Consider the following 20,381-nt stretch of genomic DNA (forward strand, 5'->3'; position numbering starts at 1 on the left):
GGGGCAGTATTGCACAGTGGTTTGGGCACACTCGATGCTGGAGTGGCCACTGAGCCAATGGCCACTCAACTGAGTGATTCATTAGCTCCTAAAACTACCCTCACTTCCCTCGGTTTGAGAACAGGCAAAGAGGAACATCTTTAATTTAGTTTATTAAAATAGGTTTCAGAGTAACAGCCGTGTTAGTCTGTATTCGCAAAAAGAAAAGGAGTACTTGTGGCACCTTAGAGACTAACCAATTTATTTGAGCATGAGCTTTCGTGAGCTACGTGTTGCATGCGATGAAGTGAGCTGTAGCTCACGAAAGCTCATGCTCAAATAAATTGGTTAGTCTCTAAGGTGCCACAAGTACTCCTTCTCTTTTTATTAAAATAGCTCTCTGTGTGTGGGGTCTTGAAAGAGTTGCATCACATGGCCTCCACCAGGGAGGCTCCCCACAACCACTCACCTCTCTTCTGTGTGTGTACACCCGCATCTCTACCCACATCCACCTCCCCACACTCCTTCGGACACCAGCCGATCGATGGACAAAACAAGGCTCAAGCCTGTCCAGGTGAATGAATAAAAGATTAAAGGAAACAGTTGGTCTTTGCTCTAGAATATTCCCCATAGAGATGCACCTGTTTTCCCAGGCATTGTAGGAAAGTCTTTGTTATATTGCATTTAATAAAAGGAAGGAAGATTCTCTGAGCTCCCACTGACCAGGTGCCTGGCTTTAAACATCAGGAAGAGAGTGGTCCATGGACGACTTGATCTGCCCAGGTGACAGCCTAGTTAGTAGATGGAAAAAAGGTCAGTTAGGAAGTGTTTGTGCCAAGGATCTGCCCAGTATCTTTGCCTAGCACACCTCTTCCTTCCCTTGGACAGCGCCTACCTGCCGTACATTTTTGGGGGGTGGAGAGGGCAGGAATTGACTCTTCATGAACAGCACCAAAAAAACTGTACTAGGTAAACCAATGTACGTAGCACAGAGTGCGCCCAGTGCTGTCAGAAAAGGAGCATGACCTGGTCCCTCGAACAGCGTCGACTCTAACCACGCAAGGTACAGAGGACAGTGGAGGAACGGGCCTGCAAAAAGCCTGCTGAGGGAGCCTTGGGACTTTGCATGAGCGTTGTTGGCACCGTGGGTTCTGATCCTTTTAATTGAAAAGGGAAAGATGCAAGAGGGCAGCGGCAGCCAGCGGCCCCATTGTGCTAAGCACCATACAGAGGCTGTGGGGGATTGTTGGCACCTATGAAAGGCATAATTTCTTAAATTTAAAGTAATTAACCAGACCCTTCTCTAGCACCGGTGACTGAAAGCACCCAGCACTTCACAAACGTGTTAATTTCAGCTCAGAGGCTCCCCGCGGGGTCAGGAAGGCTGATCCGCGGTGCGCAAACGGGACCAGCACAGCGGCACTGAGGGCATGCCTACACTGTGATAAAAGCCCCGGGGCACGGCTGTGGCTGGCCTGGGTCAGGTTCAGGCTGGAGCCCAGGCTCTGAATTCTAACAGAATGCTATGAAGGTCTCACAGATGCCTCCAGCTGGGACACGCCGGGCCAGGAGGCGCTCACTCTGCCATTGTGTGTGTGGGAAGCCAGTGTCCCTACCGTTTGACCATGTGCTCGTAGATCACTGTGGGGATGATGGTGATGGTGACAGCGTTACCAGCTGTAGCCAGGATATCCAGGATTTGTTTGTCCTTGAGGGGGGAAGAGTTGAGAAACACAACATCACAGACCCAGCTACTGCACAGGCCAAGGGCTCCCCCCTAGGCCGAGCGAACGCACACCTGCCACTCCGCTGGGCGCTCCTGCAGCAGCCCAAGGAGATGTAGCGTGGCCAGAGCGTAGGCCTGTCAGTTCCCTGCTAGGTGCGAGTTAGGCATGCACGGGGCGGCTATTTGCTGTGCAAACCTCGCTAGTGAAAAAAAAAACCCGTCAGCCTTGATTTTTTAAAAAAAATTTTAACCCGGCAGCCTTTAAAACCAAAAGACTCTCGCACTAGAGGCAGCTGCAGGGACCTCCCACAAACCAGCCCTTATTCAGGCTGACATCACACCAGTTAACTTCACTGCATGACATGAAAAAAGACTTTGTTTCACCCCCGTGCTGGGGCCACGCTGGGCCCCCAGTAAAAGGGAGGCCTGGGAAGAGGGACCAAAACAGCCACTGAGTGTGTTCTGCAGCCAACTACTCCAGTTTATATTTTCAGTTCCGCTACGGTTAACAAGAGATCAGCTTCCTTCAGCCTCCAACTGCCAGTTCTTTCTTTTAATCAAAGACACCGTCTGGGGGAGATTTTCAAAGCCACAAGGGGGCGTTCGGGACCCGAGTCCCACTGAAAGGGGCTGGGTGGCTCTAGAAAATCTTCCCCGCAAACTCCTCAGTACCCAGCTGCTTTGTCTGGTCTGACCCATCTCCACAGGAAACACTTCAACAGCAGCAATTCGCAAGGAGGCATCAGTAACCCACAGTGGCAGTGTCTCAGCCCACTCAGTCCCGTTTCTCAGGAGAGAGACAAATCTTCAGCTGTAGGGCACCATAGCCCAATGCAAGGGGCTTCCTACGACTGCCCCAGAGAAGCAGGATTCTCCCTCTGTGGGACCAGGCCCCGAGCGAGGGATGGTCACAAGCAGGTCCCTTTCCTGGCCAGGGGCCTGGCTCAGGGAGTCTCACACGCGCACCCCTCCTGGCACGTCTCGCCGGGGGCCTTTACCTTCAGGCCGATGACATTCTGCCCGTTCAGCTCACAGATGTAGTGGTTGATGAGGAGGCCGTTGCGGGCTGCAGAGCCGCCTTTGGTGAGAGAAACAATCTTCCCCTTCTTGATGACGAACCCCACGTGGCCCGTACTGTCCTTGTGCATCGTCACCGTGCGCTGGAAGGGCCTGGGGGAGGCACCAGGACACGGGCGGTTAGTCAGGACCTGACGCGCCGCTGAGAAAGCCGGACGCAGGCCGAGCACGCCCCCGCACCCCACGCACCTGTCTCGCACGATCACGATGATTTTTTCCGGGGAGGCCTTTTTCAGGGCCCTGTTGGCCTTGTCCGTGCTCCAGCCAGCGCAGTCCTTCCCGTTGATCTGCAGCACCTGGTCCCCGAAGCGCAGCCCGACGAGGGATGCCGGGGAGTAGGCCTTAACCAGCTGCACAAACACCCCCTGCGGGATGAGGAGGAGTCAGACTGTCACGTGGGCGGCGCTGGGTGCACCAGGCATCCCGTGCCCGGGACAATGCTCGCATCGCTCAGCGGTGACCACTCCAGCTGACTGTGGAGCAGCTCAGCAAGGGATGCTGGCCAGTCCTCAGCTGGAAAGACCTGGGGCTGCAATGTGAGGGTTTGTGACAGAGGTAAAGGACCACAGTGGGCGCTGCCAGTACGAGCCTGGCACCAGGCTGGCTCCAGGGAGTTTGTCTCCTGGTATCCCATCTCACGGTCAGAGCACAGCAAAGTTCATCCTCAGACCAAACAGATCACTATCACAAAGGGGTCCTGCTTCTCCTCGTCTAAGTTCTTATTAACGCTGAGGTTGCTCAGCAGGTCCCGGCCCCGGCGCTCAGGAGCCAGGCCTGATGGGACCCCAGTGAACCCAAGGTGAGCAGCGCACACTGGCCTCAGAACCCACCTGGTCGATGCTTTTCAGCTTGAGCCCAGTCTTCCCGCGCTCGTCCTTGCAGAGGTGGAGCTCCCGCAGGCCCGGCCTGATCTCTGCCCTGCGCAGCCCGAGGTTGTTTCCTGTCAGTGGAGCGACCAGCACACCCTGGGAGGAAGGGACCAGGGCCCCTGCCTGCTGGAGAATCCACCCGGCACATGAACAATCTGAGTCGACTCAAGGGCAGATGGTCCATGGGGTGGAATGAGAGTGGGGGGGGGGGAAGATGGCACCAGGGCTGGTCCCTCACATGTGTCTAACACTGGAGTGGGCAGTGGGGGGCCAGGGGTGGGGGGAGATGGGAGACTCTCTGGTAGCAGAGCCAGGCAGCAGAAAAGGGAGGTGACCCCCTCCCCCCATGCACATCCCCCAGCCCCTTGCACCCAACTGGGCCAGGACTCAGACAAAGCTCTTTCCTCCAGAACTGCTGCAGAATGTTGCAGATGCCAAGTGCAAGACCCAGCAATGGTGGCAGGGGCAAAAGCCGGCTGCATCAGGAGTAGCCAGTGGCTGAGGGCTGTGTGGGAAGGCAGGATTCCAAGCGGCGAAGGAGACAAGGATACGGCACATTCCCCAGAAACGAGGGACAGCCCAATCCCCGGCATCAGCTTAATCCCCGAGAGATCTATGGGCCGGCCAGGAAGCGAGACTCAGGCTGGCTCTCCCAGGGCCACTCCTCAGGCACCCATCTGCTTCTTCAAGGGTATTTTTGCCTGGGTCTGGCCTGCCGGTTCTTTCCCCTCCTACCAGGAGATGCTACAGAGTGTCCGGCGTGGGTGGGGACGAGGACACAGCTTACTGGGGCCTAGGACGTGAGTAGTGTGAGCGGGGGGACAGACAGATACAGTTACATTCTCTGGCCAGACAGCGATACCTACGTTGCCACTTGCTGGGACCAGGGCTAGGTCCTTCTGGACCTCTTCACTGGAGAGCGAGAGCCCCATATAATCCCCAAGCTCCCTGAGGTTTGGGTACAGAACAGGTGGGGCTGAGGGGGGAAGAGAGAAGAACATTGTCCATTCAGAGAGCTAAGCTGATCAGGCACCGCCCTGGGGCCCTGTCCTCCTGCCACAGGATTTGAGTGCCTCCCTTGAGACGAACAGTAATTACCCACGTCCTGCAACCCCAAGACCACCCGACCCTGCAAGACAGAAGCCCTTCGCCCCACTGCAGGACTGATGCTCTGAGCCCCGGCAGGTGCGCCCTGGCTCTCGAACTGCTGAGCATTGTCATAGGCAGCTCGGAAGTTTGGCCACCCCTGTCCTATAGCCTCAGGGCAACGATCGGACCTTCCCCCAGATGGTCCCTCCCCGCTGCGTCACCCTAAGCAGCCAATTCACAGCCCCTCCTCACTGTGCTTGGCCTGGCAGGGGAGTGCAGCTGAGATTGACTCTTTGGTCACTGGGGCATAATTGCTTTCCCCTGCCCCCTGAGCTGCTATGGAAACCACTCCTGGTCTAGAAGACTCTCCCTCGAAACCAGCTCTCGTGGCGAGAGGCTGAGTCTCAGCTGGGACTTACCAGTCGCCTTGGCTGGCTCTGACTTCTCTGCAGCCCCAGCCAGAGCCCTGGTGGCTGCATTCGCCTGAGCCTGTGAAGAGAAGACAGACCTCACTGTGTGGGCATGGAGAGCGGGAAGGGTGGGCGCATTTTATCACCCCACCCCCCCAGCTCCTGGGGAGCTGGGATTGTCCTTGCGCTCTGTCAGTGGCTGGAGTGAATCCACGCCTTCCCTTTCACCACCATGTAATGGGCTGGGAAACACGTTCTCAGGGCAGGGTGCTGGGCGACAAAGCTGAGCTGGTCACTGAAACCAAACCACAGGCAAGGTGGGGACCCTGCTCACTCAGTGTCCGAGGCCTTCGCTTGAAAAGGGACATAGCGCATCACTCGGCGCAAGGCCGTCAGGGCACACCGTCACCGCCCCTCCACATGGGCAGGGCCACACTGGAGGCTTGGCAGAAGCTGCTCCAACAGCTGAGCTCGGTGTCAACTGGACCCAAAACCCAGCCTCTTACCTGCAAGGTTTGATCCACCTTCATGTCCTCCAGTGACGGGTACAGAGTTGACATGGCTGCTTCGTCCACAGGAACCACCTATAAGAGGGCATGTGAAGGCAAGAGTGAGATGGATGCTCTGGAGCAGAGAGCAAAGGTTACATTCCTCCCCCCCACCTCCAATTCATTGTCAAACCTTATTCCGAGCTGCCTGATGTACCAGTGCAAGGAAAGGCCCAGCCTCTCAGGGCACAAAGCTCCGCACACTGCTACACTAATGTCCAGAGTCAGCACGCTGCAGGGCAGTCTACATGGGGCTGGGCAAGTACTGCCCCACAGTTCCCAAGTTTCAGGTTCCAATGTGGTATGTTCACGACACACAGCCCAAGATGTCAGATCAAACATAAAACACTCTTGCTGGAGTGTTGCTAGTTGCAAGGTAACATTGCTCTGTTCTTAGACTCCAGAACCCTCACGTAGCAGAACCAAAACCAGAGAGAGACAAAGCAGGCTGCTCCCTAAATCAGTGATGCACAACTCACCCCCCAGTCTTGCTTTAAGCTGTTTCTTTCTCTCCTGCACACTTTGCTACAGCATCCCCTAGCTTGCAAGCAGGACCAGGAAACCCCATGCAAATTAAAATGACAGCCTACAATTCCAGCAGTTTTCAAATACACCACAAAACGAACCCAGCAGCTCAAAGCAAAACCTGAGTCCAAACCACTGTGGTTCACTTCCCTCTGGGCTACAGCCACAGGAAGGATAATTCAGACCAGGTTCACCAATCTGCAAGAAAGAGGCACCTGGCCCAAGTGTCTAGTTTGGAACATTAGCTCTGTCTGTGTTCTCTTAGCCAAGCTGGGCACAATTCTGCTCCAAGCAGTCAAAGCAAAAGAGATCAGCCCAATCATCCCCCTGTAACCCACTCAGCTTCATGGGCAAAAAGCCCAGCGGGGGCATGAGCTTAGGACGGGATCATGGCATCATGGCCAGTCCCCCACACGTGATGCACGTTGGCGCGACAGAACAGAAACTGTGCACACACGCACACGCAGGCACACAAACGCAAGCGTGCGATGCACACACACACACACTCTGCACATGGAGCACATAAGGCATCAGGGTTTCAGTGGAGATTGCCAGGGCAATAAGGTTTTTGTCAGGCTGAGTCATGCCTGGTTCAAATTCTTCCCTTGTCATGTCAATGTCGGTGCCCGTACCACCCCGTGCAATTAAAACCGCATTGTCCCCTCCTGCCGCTTGACGCTCTCATTTTGTGCACATGTATCACATATCCAGTCAGCTCCGCAAGCTATTTATAGCCAGGTGGGGAAACTGAGGCAGACTGTGGTCTCGGACCTGGCCCAAGGTTGCACAGGAAGTCTGTGGCAGAGCCAGGAATAGACCCACAGCACCTGGTTCAACACCAACACCACCAAACCAGCCTGCCATTGCATTCGAATGACTGCAGCCCTGGCCGGGGGGGGGGGGGGGGGGGCGAGTGTTGGGGGGGGCTACACACCAAGAGGTAGCTGCTGTAGAAGACTGGCGCCATGCCTCATACATTTGTTCTCTGTGTTTTGCTGGCTTCCAACCCCTCCCAGTAACTACCCAAGTGCTGTGGCTTTAGCTGGTGTGACCTGCTGGCTGAATAGCTGCCTCTGTGCCATTAATACCCCCATAATAAACAGGCAGCGGGGCGGGCGCCTGCCCTGGCGTCCGATTTCCCCACAGCTGTGAGCCACCCCCAGCGCTGGAAGCTCAGAGCACAGGAGGCCTGTGTCAGCAGGCACTGCCCATGAAAAGATCCCATTCAAACAGGTTGGTCACGTGAGGCCTGGAACTGATACAGCTTCGGGTCCGGGCCAAGTTTCTGCAGCATCACATGATTGGTTTCTGCACATCAAGGGAAGGAGCCCTAATGCCAGAACATCTTAAAGGGATAGGATTCCTTTTCTCTCTCGCCTAGGCACCTCCACCACCCGCAAAGGCTGGCACAGCTCCTTAAAACGCCTCGCCTGCAGGGTGCTCCAGTGGGCTTATGACTGGGTGTTTTAATGTCTTTCTGTGCCCAAGTGACATGTCCCTCTGTGACTGTGTGTGTGTACAAGCACATCTGTCCCTCTGCATGTGTGAGAGAGAGAGAGCCCGAAATGGAGCCTACAAATGAAGCACAGGGGAGGATACGACAATACGGTTCGCAGCCTCAGCCCCTGACCTCCATAGACAGAGAGAGATGCACACACAAAACCCAGGGTACAGTCAGGCTCTCTCTCTCTCTCTCTCTTTCTCGCACACACCCCCCTTACCCACCTGTTGGAAGATGCTGCAGGTAAATTCACATCCTGCTCCAAGGAAAATTCTCAGATCAAATCTGCCAATTTGCCCTCCCTGGCAAGACCTGGGTCTTCCGAAAAAGTTCCCCTGCAGACTCCATAACCCAAACGTTTCAGCAGGGCGAACAAGGCAAGGGAGGCAGGGGTGTCAGAAGGCGAAACGGACCATCAGCACATGCGAAACTGACTAGTCACTTCCCTTGTCTGAGATGCAAAAAGGACACAAACTGTGTGACTAGTAAAATCTGGCTGACCAGCCCTCTCCGTTGTAGGTACTGTTAGGAGCACAGGCCCGGACACTGGGTATGGCTGGTTTTATAGATATGGTATCAATTGGCACAGATCCATGAGAGTCCATTGGAGTGGGCGCTGGCCACAGGGTTTAAGTTAACATGGCCCTGTTAAAACTCGGTCTGATGGCCAAGCACGCACTGCTGTCCACTGCCGGTGGAAGCAACCTCTGCCAGCAGCCCCACTGGTGGGCGGGGGCTTGAGATGACAGCAGCAACCTGGGGTTGATTGCTGTGCTCGGACTCGAGCCCGATGAGGTACAGAACTGCGGGTTTTTCTCTGTCCGGCTTCTTGTCAATCCCAGGGTAGAGCTGTGATGGCTTCCCCCGAAGGACCAAGTGACAACGAGCTTTTTACCGTGCCACGCTCCCACCCCCACCTCCCCCAGTGACACTGACAGAGGGCACGAGACAGGGGCCCAGACCCCAATGGCACGGAAAGCAGCAGAGGAATCTCCCCGAGTCCGACGGGGGCCCGAACCCGTGACCAGTCGGGAGCTGGAGCCGGTTGTTAACCCGCTTCCCAGCAGGGGGCGCTAAGGCTTTGCTGGACTCCGGACCGGGAAGTGATGTGATTCCTCCTCCGGTCGCCGGGGGCGCTGCGCTGCGGTAGCCACGTGGGCTGCCGCCTGGCCCTGGCCACGAGCCCTGGTGCTGCTGCTCCCCCGGCCCTGGGGCTCCCGCTGCTGCCGGGTGGGTCCCCGCTGCTCCGCTGGGCCTGGGCTGCTCCGAGCCGCTCTGCCCGTGAGCGCCCCCCACCCTGCCCGCAGCCAGCCCCACATCCCCTGCCCTGCCTGCAGCCAGCCCCTGCCCGCAGCCAGCCCCTGCCCTGCCCGCAACCAGCCCCACATCCCCTGCCCTGCACCGCAGCCAGCCCCTGCCTCCAGCCAGCCCCTGCCCTGCCTGCAGCCAGCCCCTGCCCGCAGCCACCCCCTGCCTCCAGCCACCCCCTGCCCTGCCTGCAGCCACCCCCGTACTCCCTGCCTGCAGCCACCCCCGCACCCCCTGCCCACAGCCACCCCAGCACCCCCTGCCCGCAGCCAGCCTATGCCTCCAGCCACCCCAACACCCCCTGCCCACAGCCAGCCCCTGCCTCCAGCCAGCCCCCGCCGCACCCCCTGCCCTGCCCGCAGCCAGCCCCTGCCCTGCCCACAGCCACCCCCTGCCTCCAGCCACCCCCTGCCCTGCCTGCAGCCAGCCCCGCACCCCCTGCCTCCAGTCACCCCCTGCCCTGCCTCCAGCCACCCCCTGCCCTGCCTGCAGCCACCCCCGTACTCCCTGCCTGCAGCCACCCCCGCACCCCCTGCCCACAGCCACCCCAGCACCCCCTGCCCGCAGCCAGCCTATGCCTCCAGCCACCCCAACACCCCCTGCCCACAGCCAGCCCCTGCCTCCAGCCAGCCCCCGCTGCACCCCCTGCCCTGCCCGCAGCCAGCCCCTGCCCTGCCCACAGCCACCCCCTGCCTCCAGCCACCCCCTGCCCTGCCTGCAGCCAGCCCCGCACCCCCTGCCTCCAGTCACCCCCTGCCCTGCCTCCAGTCACCCCCTGCCCTGCCTGCAGCCACCCCCACACCCCCTGCCTCCAGCCACCGCCTGCCTTCAGCCACCCCCTGACCTGCCTGCAGCCAGCCCCTGTCTGTAGCCAGCCCCGCACCCCCTGCCCGCAGCCACCCCCTGCCCTGCCTCCAGCCACCCCCTGCCCTGCCTCCAGCCAGCCCCTGTCTCCAGCCACCCCCTGCCCACAGCCAGCCCCTGCCTCCAGCCACCCCTGCACCCCCTTCCCACAGCCAGCTCCTGCCTCCAGCCACTCCTGCACCCCCTGCCTGCAGCCAGCCCCTGCACCCCCTGCCTTGTCCGCAGCCACCCCCGCACCCCCTGCCCTGCCTCCAGCCACCCCCATACTCCCTGCCTCCAGCCACCCCCGCACCCCCTGCCTGCAGCCAGCCCCGTCTCCAACCACCCCCTGAACCCCCTGCCTGCAGCCAGCCCCTGCACCCCCTGCCTGCAGCCAGCCTCTGCCCCCAGCCACCCCCGCACTCCCTGCCTGCAGCCAGCCCCTGCCTGCAGCCAGCCCCTGCCTGCAGCCAGCCCCTGTCTCCAGCCACCCCCACACCCCCTGCCCTGCCCGCAGCCAGCCCCGCACCCCCTGCCTCCAGTTAGCCCTGCCCCACGCCCCGGTGCCCTGCAGTTCCCAGGGCAGTAACCCTGCACACCTGCTTAAAGGAGGGGGGCAGGGAGCAGCTGGGACCCACATGTGCACACCCTCGGGTGACCAGACAGCAAGTGTGAAAAATCAGCAGGGGGGTGGGGGGTAATAGGAGCCTATAGAAGAAAAAGACCCAAAATCAGGACTGTCCCTATAAAATCAGGACATCTGGTCCCCCTAGCACACCCCCAGGGCGTGCCAGGGCCCCACACATGGGAAACGGAGCTCATTTCTAGCTCAGGCCCATCTTTTTAACAAAGAGCTTTCGGCGGGGTTAACACACACCCATATTTTCCCGGACAGGTCAGGCTTTTTGGTTCTTAAATCGCTGTGCGGGAGGAATTTTTAAATTTTAAAAATTTTAAATTTTAAAAATTCCTCCCGGGAAGATACGGACGGTTGGTAACCCTGTGGGTACAAAAAATACATACTGGGGCATGTCCCTTAAATCAGAATGTTTTATAGGGAACTGGTTTAAGATTTTGGCAGCTCATCACTGCCTGTAACCCTGCAGGCTGGCCTCAGGCAAAGCTGCCATTGTCTGCAGCTGGAGTGATGGGAAACCAACCAGGGAAGGAGAGTGGTGGCAGGGGAGCGGTGGCGGGGAGGGTTAGACACATGAGACTCCAGGTTTACTCTGCAGTGTAGCTTTACTTTCTACCCTTCTTGCAGTCTGGCCTGAACCTCTCCTAAAGATTCTGGGCCAAGTTCTCAGTGGGTGTAAATGCGTGTGATTCTCCTGGGGACACCTGGAAAGAATCTGGCCTTCTGCCCATTCCGATCCTACAGAACAAAAACCAGCTGCTAGGGCACTCAGGCCAAGATCCTAGGTGCCCAACTCCCATTGAACTCACCTAAATACAGCTCTGAGCTTGAGTCCCTGCCCGTCACACTCTTCCTTGTTGAGCTGTCCAGCCTGGTTTTCAATGTCCCAGTGATGCAGGGGTTGGTTTTTTCCACCCACGTCCCTAAGAAACTATCAGCTGATCTAATAGCAAAGGCAAAGGCTATCCCTGCCCACTTTATTGACATGGTGACATCAGCCGCCCTTCTGTTCCGTTACCGCTCTGCAGGTCAGCGGTTGCCCAAGTCAGGGATTAGTCAGAACAAAACAAACCATGTTCTGGATGGGTCACTATTTCCCCCCACTAGCAGGGCTCCTGCTTCCAAGGGCATGTTGAATGCTGGGAAACAGCCCCTGGCTCTGAAAACACAGCCCAAAAGATCAGGGTCTCCCGAATGACGTGAACTGCTGGAATAAATGCCATGACAATGGCCACTGACGAAAAGGGCCAAGATCTCAGAACAGCAGCACACACCTGAGGCCAGAGAGAAAACAACCACCCTGGGTCCTGATGCCCCACACTCGGCTAAACCTCAGCCCTTCTGGAACGTGGAAGTACCCAAAAACACTCAAGTGCCCAGGAGTTCAGAGCTGGAAAGCACAGAAGTAGCAGGAATTCACTAACTCCACTCACAGATCCAGCCAGTGAGGGCATCTGGAAAACAGACTCCAGCCTGAGCTGCGTTAACGTTACCATCTTCCCCGTCCCTGGCACTAATCCTGGAGGAGAAACTTCAGGATCAAGCCTGAGTCCAGTGAAGTCAGTTGCTGAGTGACTCCAGTGGGAGCAGCTTGGGCCCTCAACATGACTCCAGGGTGGATGGAAAATGTACCAGGAAAAAAAATCCCCCTCGTTCTAGCACCATTCCACCAGCTTTGGACGCGCGATAACCATCAAGGGAAGCAGATCCCAAAGCCAAACAGAGTGATTTCCCAGCAAAAAGAACAGAGCTCCCTTCACACAAGCCTCACAGGGACCTCAGCAATTTAACACTGTGGGGCAAAGGGCTCGGGCCACCTCCTCAACATGAAAAGGAGGACTTGTGGCACCTTAGCATAAGCTTTTGTGAGCTACAGCTCACTTAATCGGATGCATTCTGTAGCTCACGAAAGCTTATGCTCAAATAAATTTGTTAGTCTCTAAGGTGCCACAAGTCCTCCTGTTCTTTTTGCGGATACAGACTAACGCGGCTGCTACTCTGAAACTCCTCAACATGTGGAAATTGTCAGAATTCAGTTGGAGTCCATGGACCTAGGACAATTTATATCAGCTGAGGGTCGGTCTCCCGATGTTCCAGTGCGTCACACGCACAGCTGGGCCCAGAGGTTCCGTGCTCGGCGCCCATGGCTGGGCCCAGAGGTTCCATGCTCGGCGCCCAGCAGCTCCCCGGGTGACTCTTCAGGCCAGCTTTTTGAAGGCGCTGAGCTCCCACTGTGCACCCCAGGTGATGCTCCCTTTTGACAATCTGGTCCTCTGAGCCTAATCCTGTTGTGACACGAGCACTGGGGGCTCGCACTGGTCCCAAGGGAAGGGCCACCACCAGAGAGCAGAATCTGTGCCTAAGACATGCTCAGTTAGAGCAGATGAAAGCACCTTGTCTCAGCCTGGTTGAAAAAACCAGACTGCATCCCATACAGCACCCGCCAGACAAGCCCCCAGCCAAGCGTCCCAGAGAGGAGAACCCCAGCTGGGACAACCAACCTTTACTGCTCCGGGGAGTTGAATGCAGAGCTGGGCTGAACCTGAGCCCACAGCAAACACCTGGGCTTGATTACCAACCCTAAGGAAACCGATAGCCCAAAGAAGGAGTGGTGGGGTGGGAGAGCCAGGTGAAGCTGAGCGCATCCCTCCCCCTCCCTTGCTGAAGGGGTGTCCCTCCTTACCTGGCGAACAGCTCTGGAGCAGGTTTCTCTTCTCCAGCACACTCTGCCTTCCTCTTCCAAAGGTCTGTGATTTTATAATAGAAGCAAAACACAGGTGCCGCCTGCCTGGGAGGGGCGTCACCCCGTCAGCTGACGACAACATAGTCACCAGAGAGGAATTCAGCAGCCTAGGAAACAGGCAGGTGCAGGAAAGAGGAAGCCAAGCTCTGTCCCTGCTCCACGCTGGCAAAATGTGTGAGGATCACCCAGGCCCGAAGCAAGGAGCATGCGTGGAATATGTGTGGGTCTGAGACTCAGGTTGCTCCGTGCAGCAAACCTGGAGTCACGGACTCTTGGGTGCATGGCTTCAACGGGGCACGATCCTGGCACTTTTTCTAGCACAGACGGTTTGTATCACACAAGTCACAGGAACTAAAATGGCCCATTGGCTCCAGGATTCAGGGTCTAGCTGGAAGGCAGGACTAGTCTGGGGGAACAGCTTCTCCTAGCCTATCTGCAAGGTCTAGGTCAGTCATTGGCACCCCTCAGGGAGGCAGCGTGGCCTAGTGCTGTGGATGCAGGTCATGGGACCAGGGCTGACTCCTGGCTCTGACCCCCACGCTGTGGCCTTGAGTAAGTCACCTCCCAGCTCTACACTGGGGTTGATGATACACAACCCATCGCTCCCACGCTTCAGCGCACTGGTTGAAAATTCTTTGCAACTGAATGTGACCATTTGGGACATTTTTAAAGCTGTTGCAAAGTCTTATTTCCCCCCAGAGAGCCATGTTTTCTCTGGCAACAACGTCCCGGCTTCATCTAGCACGTCGCACAGCCTGGGCACCACAGATAGCAACAAGACACGAGGGCTGGGACAGCATGGTGATCAGTACCTTAGCCATCCTGGTGAGAACAGAACAGCTACAATGGCCCCAAATCTGCATTTGGGGCCATGGCTGCAAGTTGTGTGGCCTGGTAACGTTGATACAAAGCAACACAAACAGACACACCCAGGGAGCAGTTGATACCAGAGCTGCCTGACTGCCCGGTTGCTGAAGGTGAGAAATGCACGTCAGATTCCATTGGCTTTAAAGAGCTCCGTCTGTGCTCTGGAGTATCACCGCTATTTCCAGCATGAAGCCTGATGGTGTCAAAGCCCTGCAGTCAGGGACAATGTGTCCCTGGATACTAATTTATTACATAGTATTCTAAATGCTCAGCATTGATATGACACTGTGACGGTTCTCGGGGTACCCAGGACTGTGAGTCACTCTGCCTCCAGAGTGCGGGAGACTCGCTTGTTCTTGGCTGGGTGGCAGCTCCTACCACCAGCCTATCAGCCACTCCCTCTCCTCTGGGCTATGCCTGTCCTGGCTATGCCTAGCTGGTTAACAATACGTGCGCCCCAGGCCTCAAGACCCTTTGACTCATCCCCCTGTGATATCCAGCCCCTGACACTGACTACTCACAGAAATCCCAGACCCTCTGCTCCCAAAGGTGCTGTGTACCCCAGTTGACTAGGTTTATCTTAAATCACCATTCCTGTATAGCACACAGCACTTGTGAGCATTTATCATAAAACAAACGTAGGTTGATTTAAGAAAGAATAAAGCTTTAACTAGAAACAAGAGAGCCTGGTGGAAACAAATGGTTACAATACAAAACAACAAAAATACCAACCTGGGCCTACTCTTATTACTAGTTCCCTTTCCTAGCTAATAAAATAAGTCCTTCCCCCATCCCCACAAAGGTCAGTTTGTTGCTGAGCTGGCTGGCTTCCCAGGAACCAGTGTCCAAAAGGCCATGAAAACAGCCCTGCTCCCCAAAGGGTTTCCTTAGTGAATGGATACAGAGTGTGTCTCCCTCCTCTGTGTTATACTAAAAACAGCCAGGGTGAACCCCTGCCTTGTTGTGAGTTTCCTTTTTCACCTTCATGTGGTTTCACTTGTTTGCTGTTGCATCTGGTGTTTTTTTCCATTGAACATCCTTGTATTGCACAAGGCTACACAATTGAGCCATGCATTACATCACCAGCTAAAAAGGACGGGGTGACAACACCACTCTACCCGAATGAGCCATCACTGAGACACATTATCCCCTGGGTCTAATTTCTAGCCCCCAGTCTATAAAGCACACTTTCAATATAAATACATTACTCCTTAAATATTACCCATACATACATCTTGTAATGATTGTGACGCTTGACATGTTCTGAGCTTTCTGTAGCTACATGTGACTCTTTTTGGCTAAATAGCCTGTAAGATGTGTTTGGTGTAGTGGGTTTGTCAAGTCTGAGGTCAGAGTTGTTTGCAAAGCTCAGGGGACCCCCCCTCTGCCCTGACATTGATGCAGTAGGTTAGCCAGTGGCTAGCCTGTGGGTGCAGGTCTGGGCTCTCTTTTCTGGCCAGGGTGTCTCCTACCACGTTTGCTTTCCCTTTGATGGGCACAGTCTCCAGGTGCTATTCTTGCAGCGCTATGTTCCAGCACAATGCCTAGAGCTGGTACCTTTGGGTTTGATTGGGGAGTGATCTGTTACCCTAATTTTCTGTTGCACAGCTAATGGTTTAACTGTTTGACCGCCCCATTGCACACTCATTCTCTGACAGGGTAGTTTTGTTCAATTGGGGGTGTATGCAAGAATGCAATGGGGTATTTTTTGTTGCTCTCCCCTCTTTGCATTAGAACTGCCCCCAGTCTGGTATTGGATACAGCTGTACCCAACTCCCTTTATTAAGTGGCACTTCACAAATGTTAATTAATCCTCACCACCCCCACTGCAGGCAGCCCATTCTACAGATGGGAAAACTGAGTTACTCCAGGCTGCACGAGTCAGTGGCAGAGTCAGGAACAGAACCCAGGATTCCTGATGCTCAGGCCTGTGCTTATCTGCTAGACACGCCTCTGTCTTTGGACATGGGCACGTGCATATGACACCACTGGGGGAGTGATCACATGCCTTCACTACAGCAGCCTGCGTAACAGCCAATGTAGTAATTCCACGAGGCCTTTGAAACCAAGAAGAAACATCAGTAGCTAGTGAGACTTTCTTGTAATGGTGCTTGTCGCCTAGAAGTCCTCACAAATATTCACTGCAATGGCTCATCCGGGCCCCTCTGATGTGAAAGGGGAGGTGGGCTGTGGATTTCTATGGCATCTAGGGGTGTTGGGCGCACACTGAATTTCAAAGATAGAAAGGGAACACAAGGTTCATGCTCAGGTTAAATGCAAATTTGGTCTGAGCAGAATTTAAATGAGTTTCCCCCTTGTGATCAGCTTCCTCCTTGGTTACAAAGGGTGTGTTCAGTTTGAACAAAGTGGGGAAAGAGGCTGATAAGTATTTTTTGCATAGGGCAAACCGCAGCATAAATCAGAAAGGGTCAGGGAGCGAGGGTCAACTGTCAGGCCATAACTGCCCCCAGATTTTCTCTGCTGCTCTGATGTTGGGCACAAAATCGGGGGCAATAACACAGGTGCGGGGACCTGTTTGTTGTTTGGCAAGACCACCCCTTGTGTGCAATGTCACCCTGACGCCCTCTGTGTGTATTAGACACCGGGGTCAGTTCTCCAAAGGCCTTGGAATGCTGCCCTGCCGGCTCTGGGACATCACTGCAGGAGGGAACCTCAGCTGGGGAGGACAAATGGGGAGCAGGCTATTCTTAGCAGCAGCCGTGGGAAGGAGTGCCCCGGAAGAGCGTCACTGCCACTGAAGCCCTGATAAGCTTTTTCCATAACACTCATGCTGTAACCTGGGCCTCTGTGAGAGTAACCCGTAGCTAGCTGCAGGGGTGACGGGAGGGCCGGTGAGGCTGTGTTCCTCCATCCACAGTGCTCTTGGTCAGGGTCCCCCTGAGGGTCTTCTGGCTGGGCCAGAAAGGGCCCAGCTTGATTTCCAGATGCCAGGGCAGTTTTCAAGGCTGGCAGTGAGAGAAACCCGGACAGATTCATTCATTCAAAAGTGTGGAGAATTTTATCACTGTTTAAACTTGGCTTAGAGTGGCCTAGCTGGCCCAGATAAGCGTGTCCGCACACAGACCTGCACAGGTTTCTCATCATCACACCTGGAGCAAAACCAGTGCAAGGTCAGAGTGTCGCCAACCCCCAAGCTGCAGGGCTGAAGCCACAGGGAAATGCTGCAGGAATTCCCCCGGCCCTGTGCCAATGCTGCGTGCTATGACAGTGGTTGTAGCAAAGGTTAAACTGCTGGGGATTAAAAATATCCAAAAGCCACACAGGGGAAAGGGGATACCCCGGCACAATGAGGAAAAGACCTTAACAAAGCAGGACCCCCGGGATGCAGGGACTCAACCTGTCACCAGTGGAAGAGAAGGGGAGGTTTTTTAGGGCTATCGATGGGTCCTGAGCCCCTAATTGCTCAAATTAAAACTGACACTGAAATTGATACTGCCGGAAGCAGCTGTGCCTGCCACACGGCTACTGCTGCCCCGACACATTCAAACCCAGCTCTGCCAGGCTCAAAGCTTGCTCCTGAATCTCCAGCCCTGCCAGTCCCACAGCGCACAAGGCCTAGAGCACTGCCAGGCAGCAGGTCGGTTATGTCACAGCCTCCTGAAACTACATCGGGCACACGCCCTGCTTCCGGCCACGGTGAGAGGCTTGCTACAGGTCAGTAGCTGAGCCCCCGGCTCGGTTTTTAAAACTCCAGAGAGGCTCAGCTTCTGCAGTGATACACTCAAGGGGATGTGCTGCAGAAGCCCACCTGCCCTGCTTGAGTTAAGTGAAAGGGAAATCGTCCAGGTTGCATCATTCCTCTGCAGCCCAAACATTGCAGCCTCTTGCTGCGGCATGAGAGCCAGAAAGTGAACCTGGCTAGAAACCACAGCAACACTTGGCGAGGCAACACCCAGGGAAAGGTTACTTCATAACAGCTGCCTCTGAAAAGCTGCTAGGCAACAGTGACCCACCCTGTGGATTACAGCACAACCAAGGAGCACACGTCTGTGCCGTATCGTGTGTCTCATTGGCCCAGTGTATTGTCAGTCGCCGTGCCGCTGGGGGCATTTGTTGGGGTGGCGTCATTCCAGCCTGCGATGGGACTGTCTCCTGCTCAGAGCATGCGCCAGCCGCTCTCCTGCTCATGCAGGTGCATTGATTTCTGTCAATTAAATAAGTGTTTGAACATTTTTCTGTTTCATAGATTTTTAAGAGCAGAAGAGACTATCGTGATGATCTCATTTGATTTCAGGCATAACACAGGCCAAAGAACCTCACCCAGGAGTTTCTGTCTTTCACCATTCTGAGATTCTTGGCAATGCTAAAGGCGGCTACAGGGAAGAGGCTATTTTCATGCATTCGTTAATATCGGCACAGGGCTTTGACAGTGCAGCTGTGCTAGCCAGAGGGCAGGGACTGCCGCAGTTAAGGTTGCAACTGCCTCTTCTGGGTTGATCTTAACGTTCCCAAACTCGCACCTTTTGGACTGAAATTGCCCAGGTTTGGGGTCCGGTAAAAAACAGAAAGAAAGAAACAGTTGAGCCATTTTGGAGAAGAAGGTTGGCGGGGGGGAATTAATTTCTCCTATGACCAAAGAACCCCCCCCCAACCCCCCCAAAACATACAAAGTTGTTCTGATAACTTTACAGCTAAAACTAGTGTGCGTAAGAAGCTAAAACAGGGCAAGGAAATAGCTGCTCTTGAGGAGAAAGGCCTTTGAGAGCTGCGGTGTAACTGAATTTGATTTGACTGAGTGCTGAGGCTTTGAAAAGTGCGGGCTGTTCACACACCGGCCAGTTTGCACAAGGGTTTTCACTAGCCATGCCTCCACAGAGGGTGACCAGATTGCAAGTGTGAAAAATAGAGGCATGTCTTTTTTCAGGGGGTAGGGGGGGCATAGTTGCCTCTCTGAGCCAAAGTCCCTAATATTGGGATGTCTGGTCACTCCACCTCTGCAGCTCACTTAGGCCCCGGCCCGACTCTGCAAAGACATCAAGGGACGTGCAGCTTTACGCACTCTGGGTAGCCACGCTGGAGTCAGTGACACTACCAGTCCACAGCGTCACTCCCTCCCCCTAGAGTCGTACGAGACTTGGTATTTCTCTTAAATCCCAGCGCCTCAGTGAGAGTCCTGGGCGACTCTCAGCTTTCATTTTAGTTTTTAGAAAGTAAGACTGTTCTAGCTGTTGTTTCTGCAGAGAAAAGCTTGAAAAGGCGACCCCTAAAGGCTCAAAAACAGCAGGCAAAACTCCACAAAAGCCACCGTTCTTCGTTTTAAAAAGCTCATTATTTTAGGGGGCTTGGCCCAGGATTTTTGAGCATTTTGAGCTGGCAGTAACTTGATCCCACAAGATGAGCATTGTACCCATGCAGACCCCAGTAGAAATGCTCAGCTGGGTAACAGTAATAATACCCAGCTCTTACCGACCATGATCTTGCAAAGACTTCACAGGATCAGGGCCATACAGAACTTTTAATCCATGGATCTCAAAGCACTTTACAAAGTTGGTCAGTATCATCCTTGCTTCACAGATGGGGAAACTGAGGCACAGAGGGGTGACATGGCTTGTCCAAGGTCATCTGGCAGGCCACTACCAGAGCTGGGACTAGAACCCACGCTGAGTCCTTGACTCTTGCTCTATCCACTAGCCCTCACTGCCTCTCTAGCAGACAGTAATCTATCAGCATTACAATAGCTGTAGTAATAAAGACAATCCCATGCATTTCAGGCTTTTTCCCTTACTGGGCTTTTAAAAAAAATATAGACTCACTTTTTATTTATTGTCCAAACTTAGCAAAAAGTAAACACTCTGCGTACATGGAGTGACAAATGCATCTGATGTCAGCATCTCACTAATCAGAGGTTCTGTTTGTAACATAATGAATTTTTTGTATCCATTATATATTCGTTTTAACCAGACAGTGTCCAAGTGACCCAGGCAGCCTGGAACAATAACTAAGTGAGAAGAAGAGCAAGAAGTGCCAGGCAGGACACAGATTTCTATTTCACGCTAAAGAAAGCAGGTTTTAAAAACCATCCCTACTTTGAAGGAGTCCCTCGGTCAGGTCCTTGCTGCTGCCTGTCACGTTGCGTGTGGGAATCTACGTGCCACATGCCAGAATGCAGCCAGGGCTCCCTCCACAAACCCTGCTGAGAGAAATGGGAACACACACAGTCCCTGCAGGCTGCATCCTGTCGCCAGGACCCGGCCCTGTCTGTTCAGAGAGGCCCAGCCCCGGAAAAAGCTACAACAAT

General features: G+C 54.9%; 1 protein-coding gene across 3 annotated transcripts; it reads right to left on the reverse strand.

Moving 5' to 3' along the window:
• Positions 1-359: 359 nt before the first annotated feature.
• SDCBP2 (syndecan binding protein 2) lies at positions 360-20,177 on the reverse strand. Of its 3 annotated transcripts, none has more exons than XM_074969479.1 (9): positions 20,170-20,177; positions 5,657-5,734; positions 5,160-5,229; positions 4,518-4,627; positions 3,613-3,777; positions 2,972-3,147; positions 2,704-2,875; positions 1,596-1,687; positions 360-770 (listed from the first exon to the last, which is right to left on the reverse strand). In XM_074969479.1, exons 2-9 carry the CDS (start codon positions 5,708-5,710, stop codon positions 716-718), a joined length of 894 nt encoding a protein of 297 aa, XP_074825580.1. In that variant the 5' UTR covers positions 5,711-5,734; positions 20,170-20,177; the 3' UTR covers positions 360-715. The 3 variants fall into 3 exon arrangements, with proteins under 3 accessions (XP_074825580.1, XP_074825581.1, XP_074825579.1); XM_074969480.1 differs by lacking the exon at positions 20,170-20,177 and adding an exon at positions 13,196-13,272 and having other exon boundaries at positions 3,613-3,774; XM_074969478.1 differs by lacking the exon at positions 20,170-20,177 and adding an exon at positions 13,196-13,272.
• Between the last annotated feature and the right edge of the window lie 204 nt (positions 20,178-20,381).

Source organism: Natator depressus, chromosome 13 (assembly GCF_965152275.1).
Source record: "Natator depressus isolate rNatDep1 chromosome 13, rNatDep2.hap1, whole genome shotgun sequence".
In the NCBI taxonomy this organism is placed as follows: domain Eukaryota; kingdom Metazoa; phylum Chordata; order Testudines; family Cheloniidae; genus Natator; species Natator depressus.

Coding starts and splice junctions, on each gene's coding strand:
- SDCBP2 (XM_074969479.1), bottom strand. CDS start 5,710: ATGTCAACTCTGTACCCGTCACTGGAGGACATGAAGGTGGATCAAACC. Junction 3,148..3,612: donor AGCTGAAAAGCATCGACCAG/GTGGGTTCTGAG, acceptor CTCATCCCGCAG/GGGGTGTTTGTGCAGCTGGT. Junction 1,688..2,703: donor AGAATGTCATCGGCCTGAAG/GTAAAGGCCCCC, acceptor TCCCCCCTCAAG/GACAAACAAATCCTGGATAT.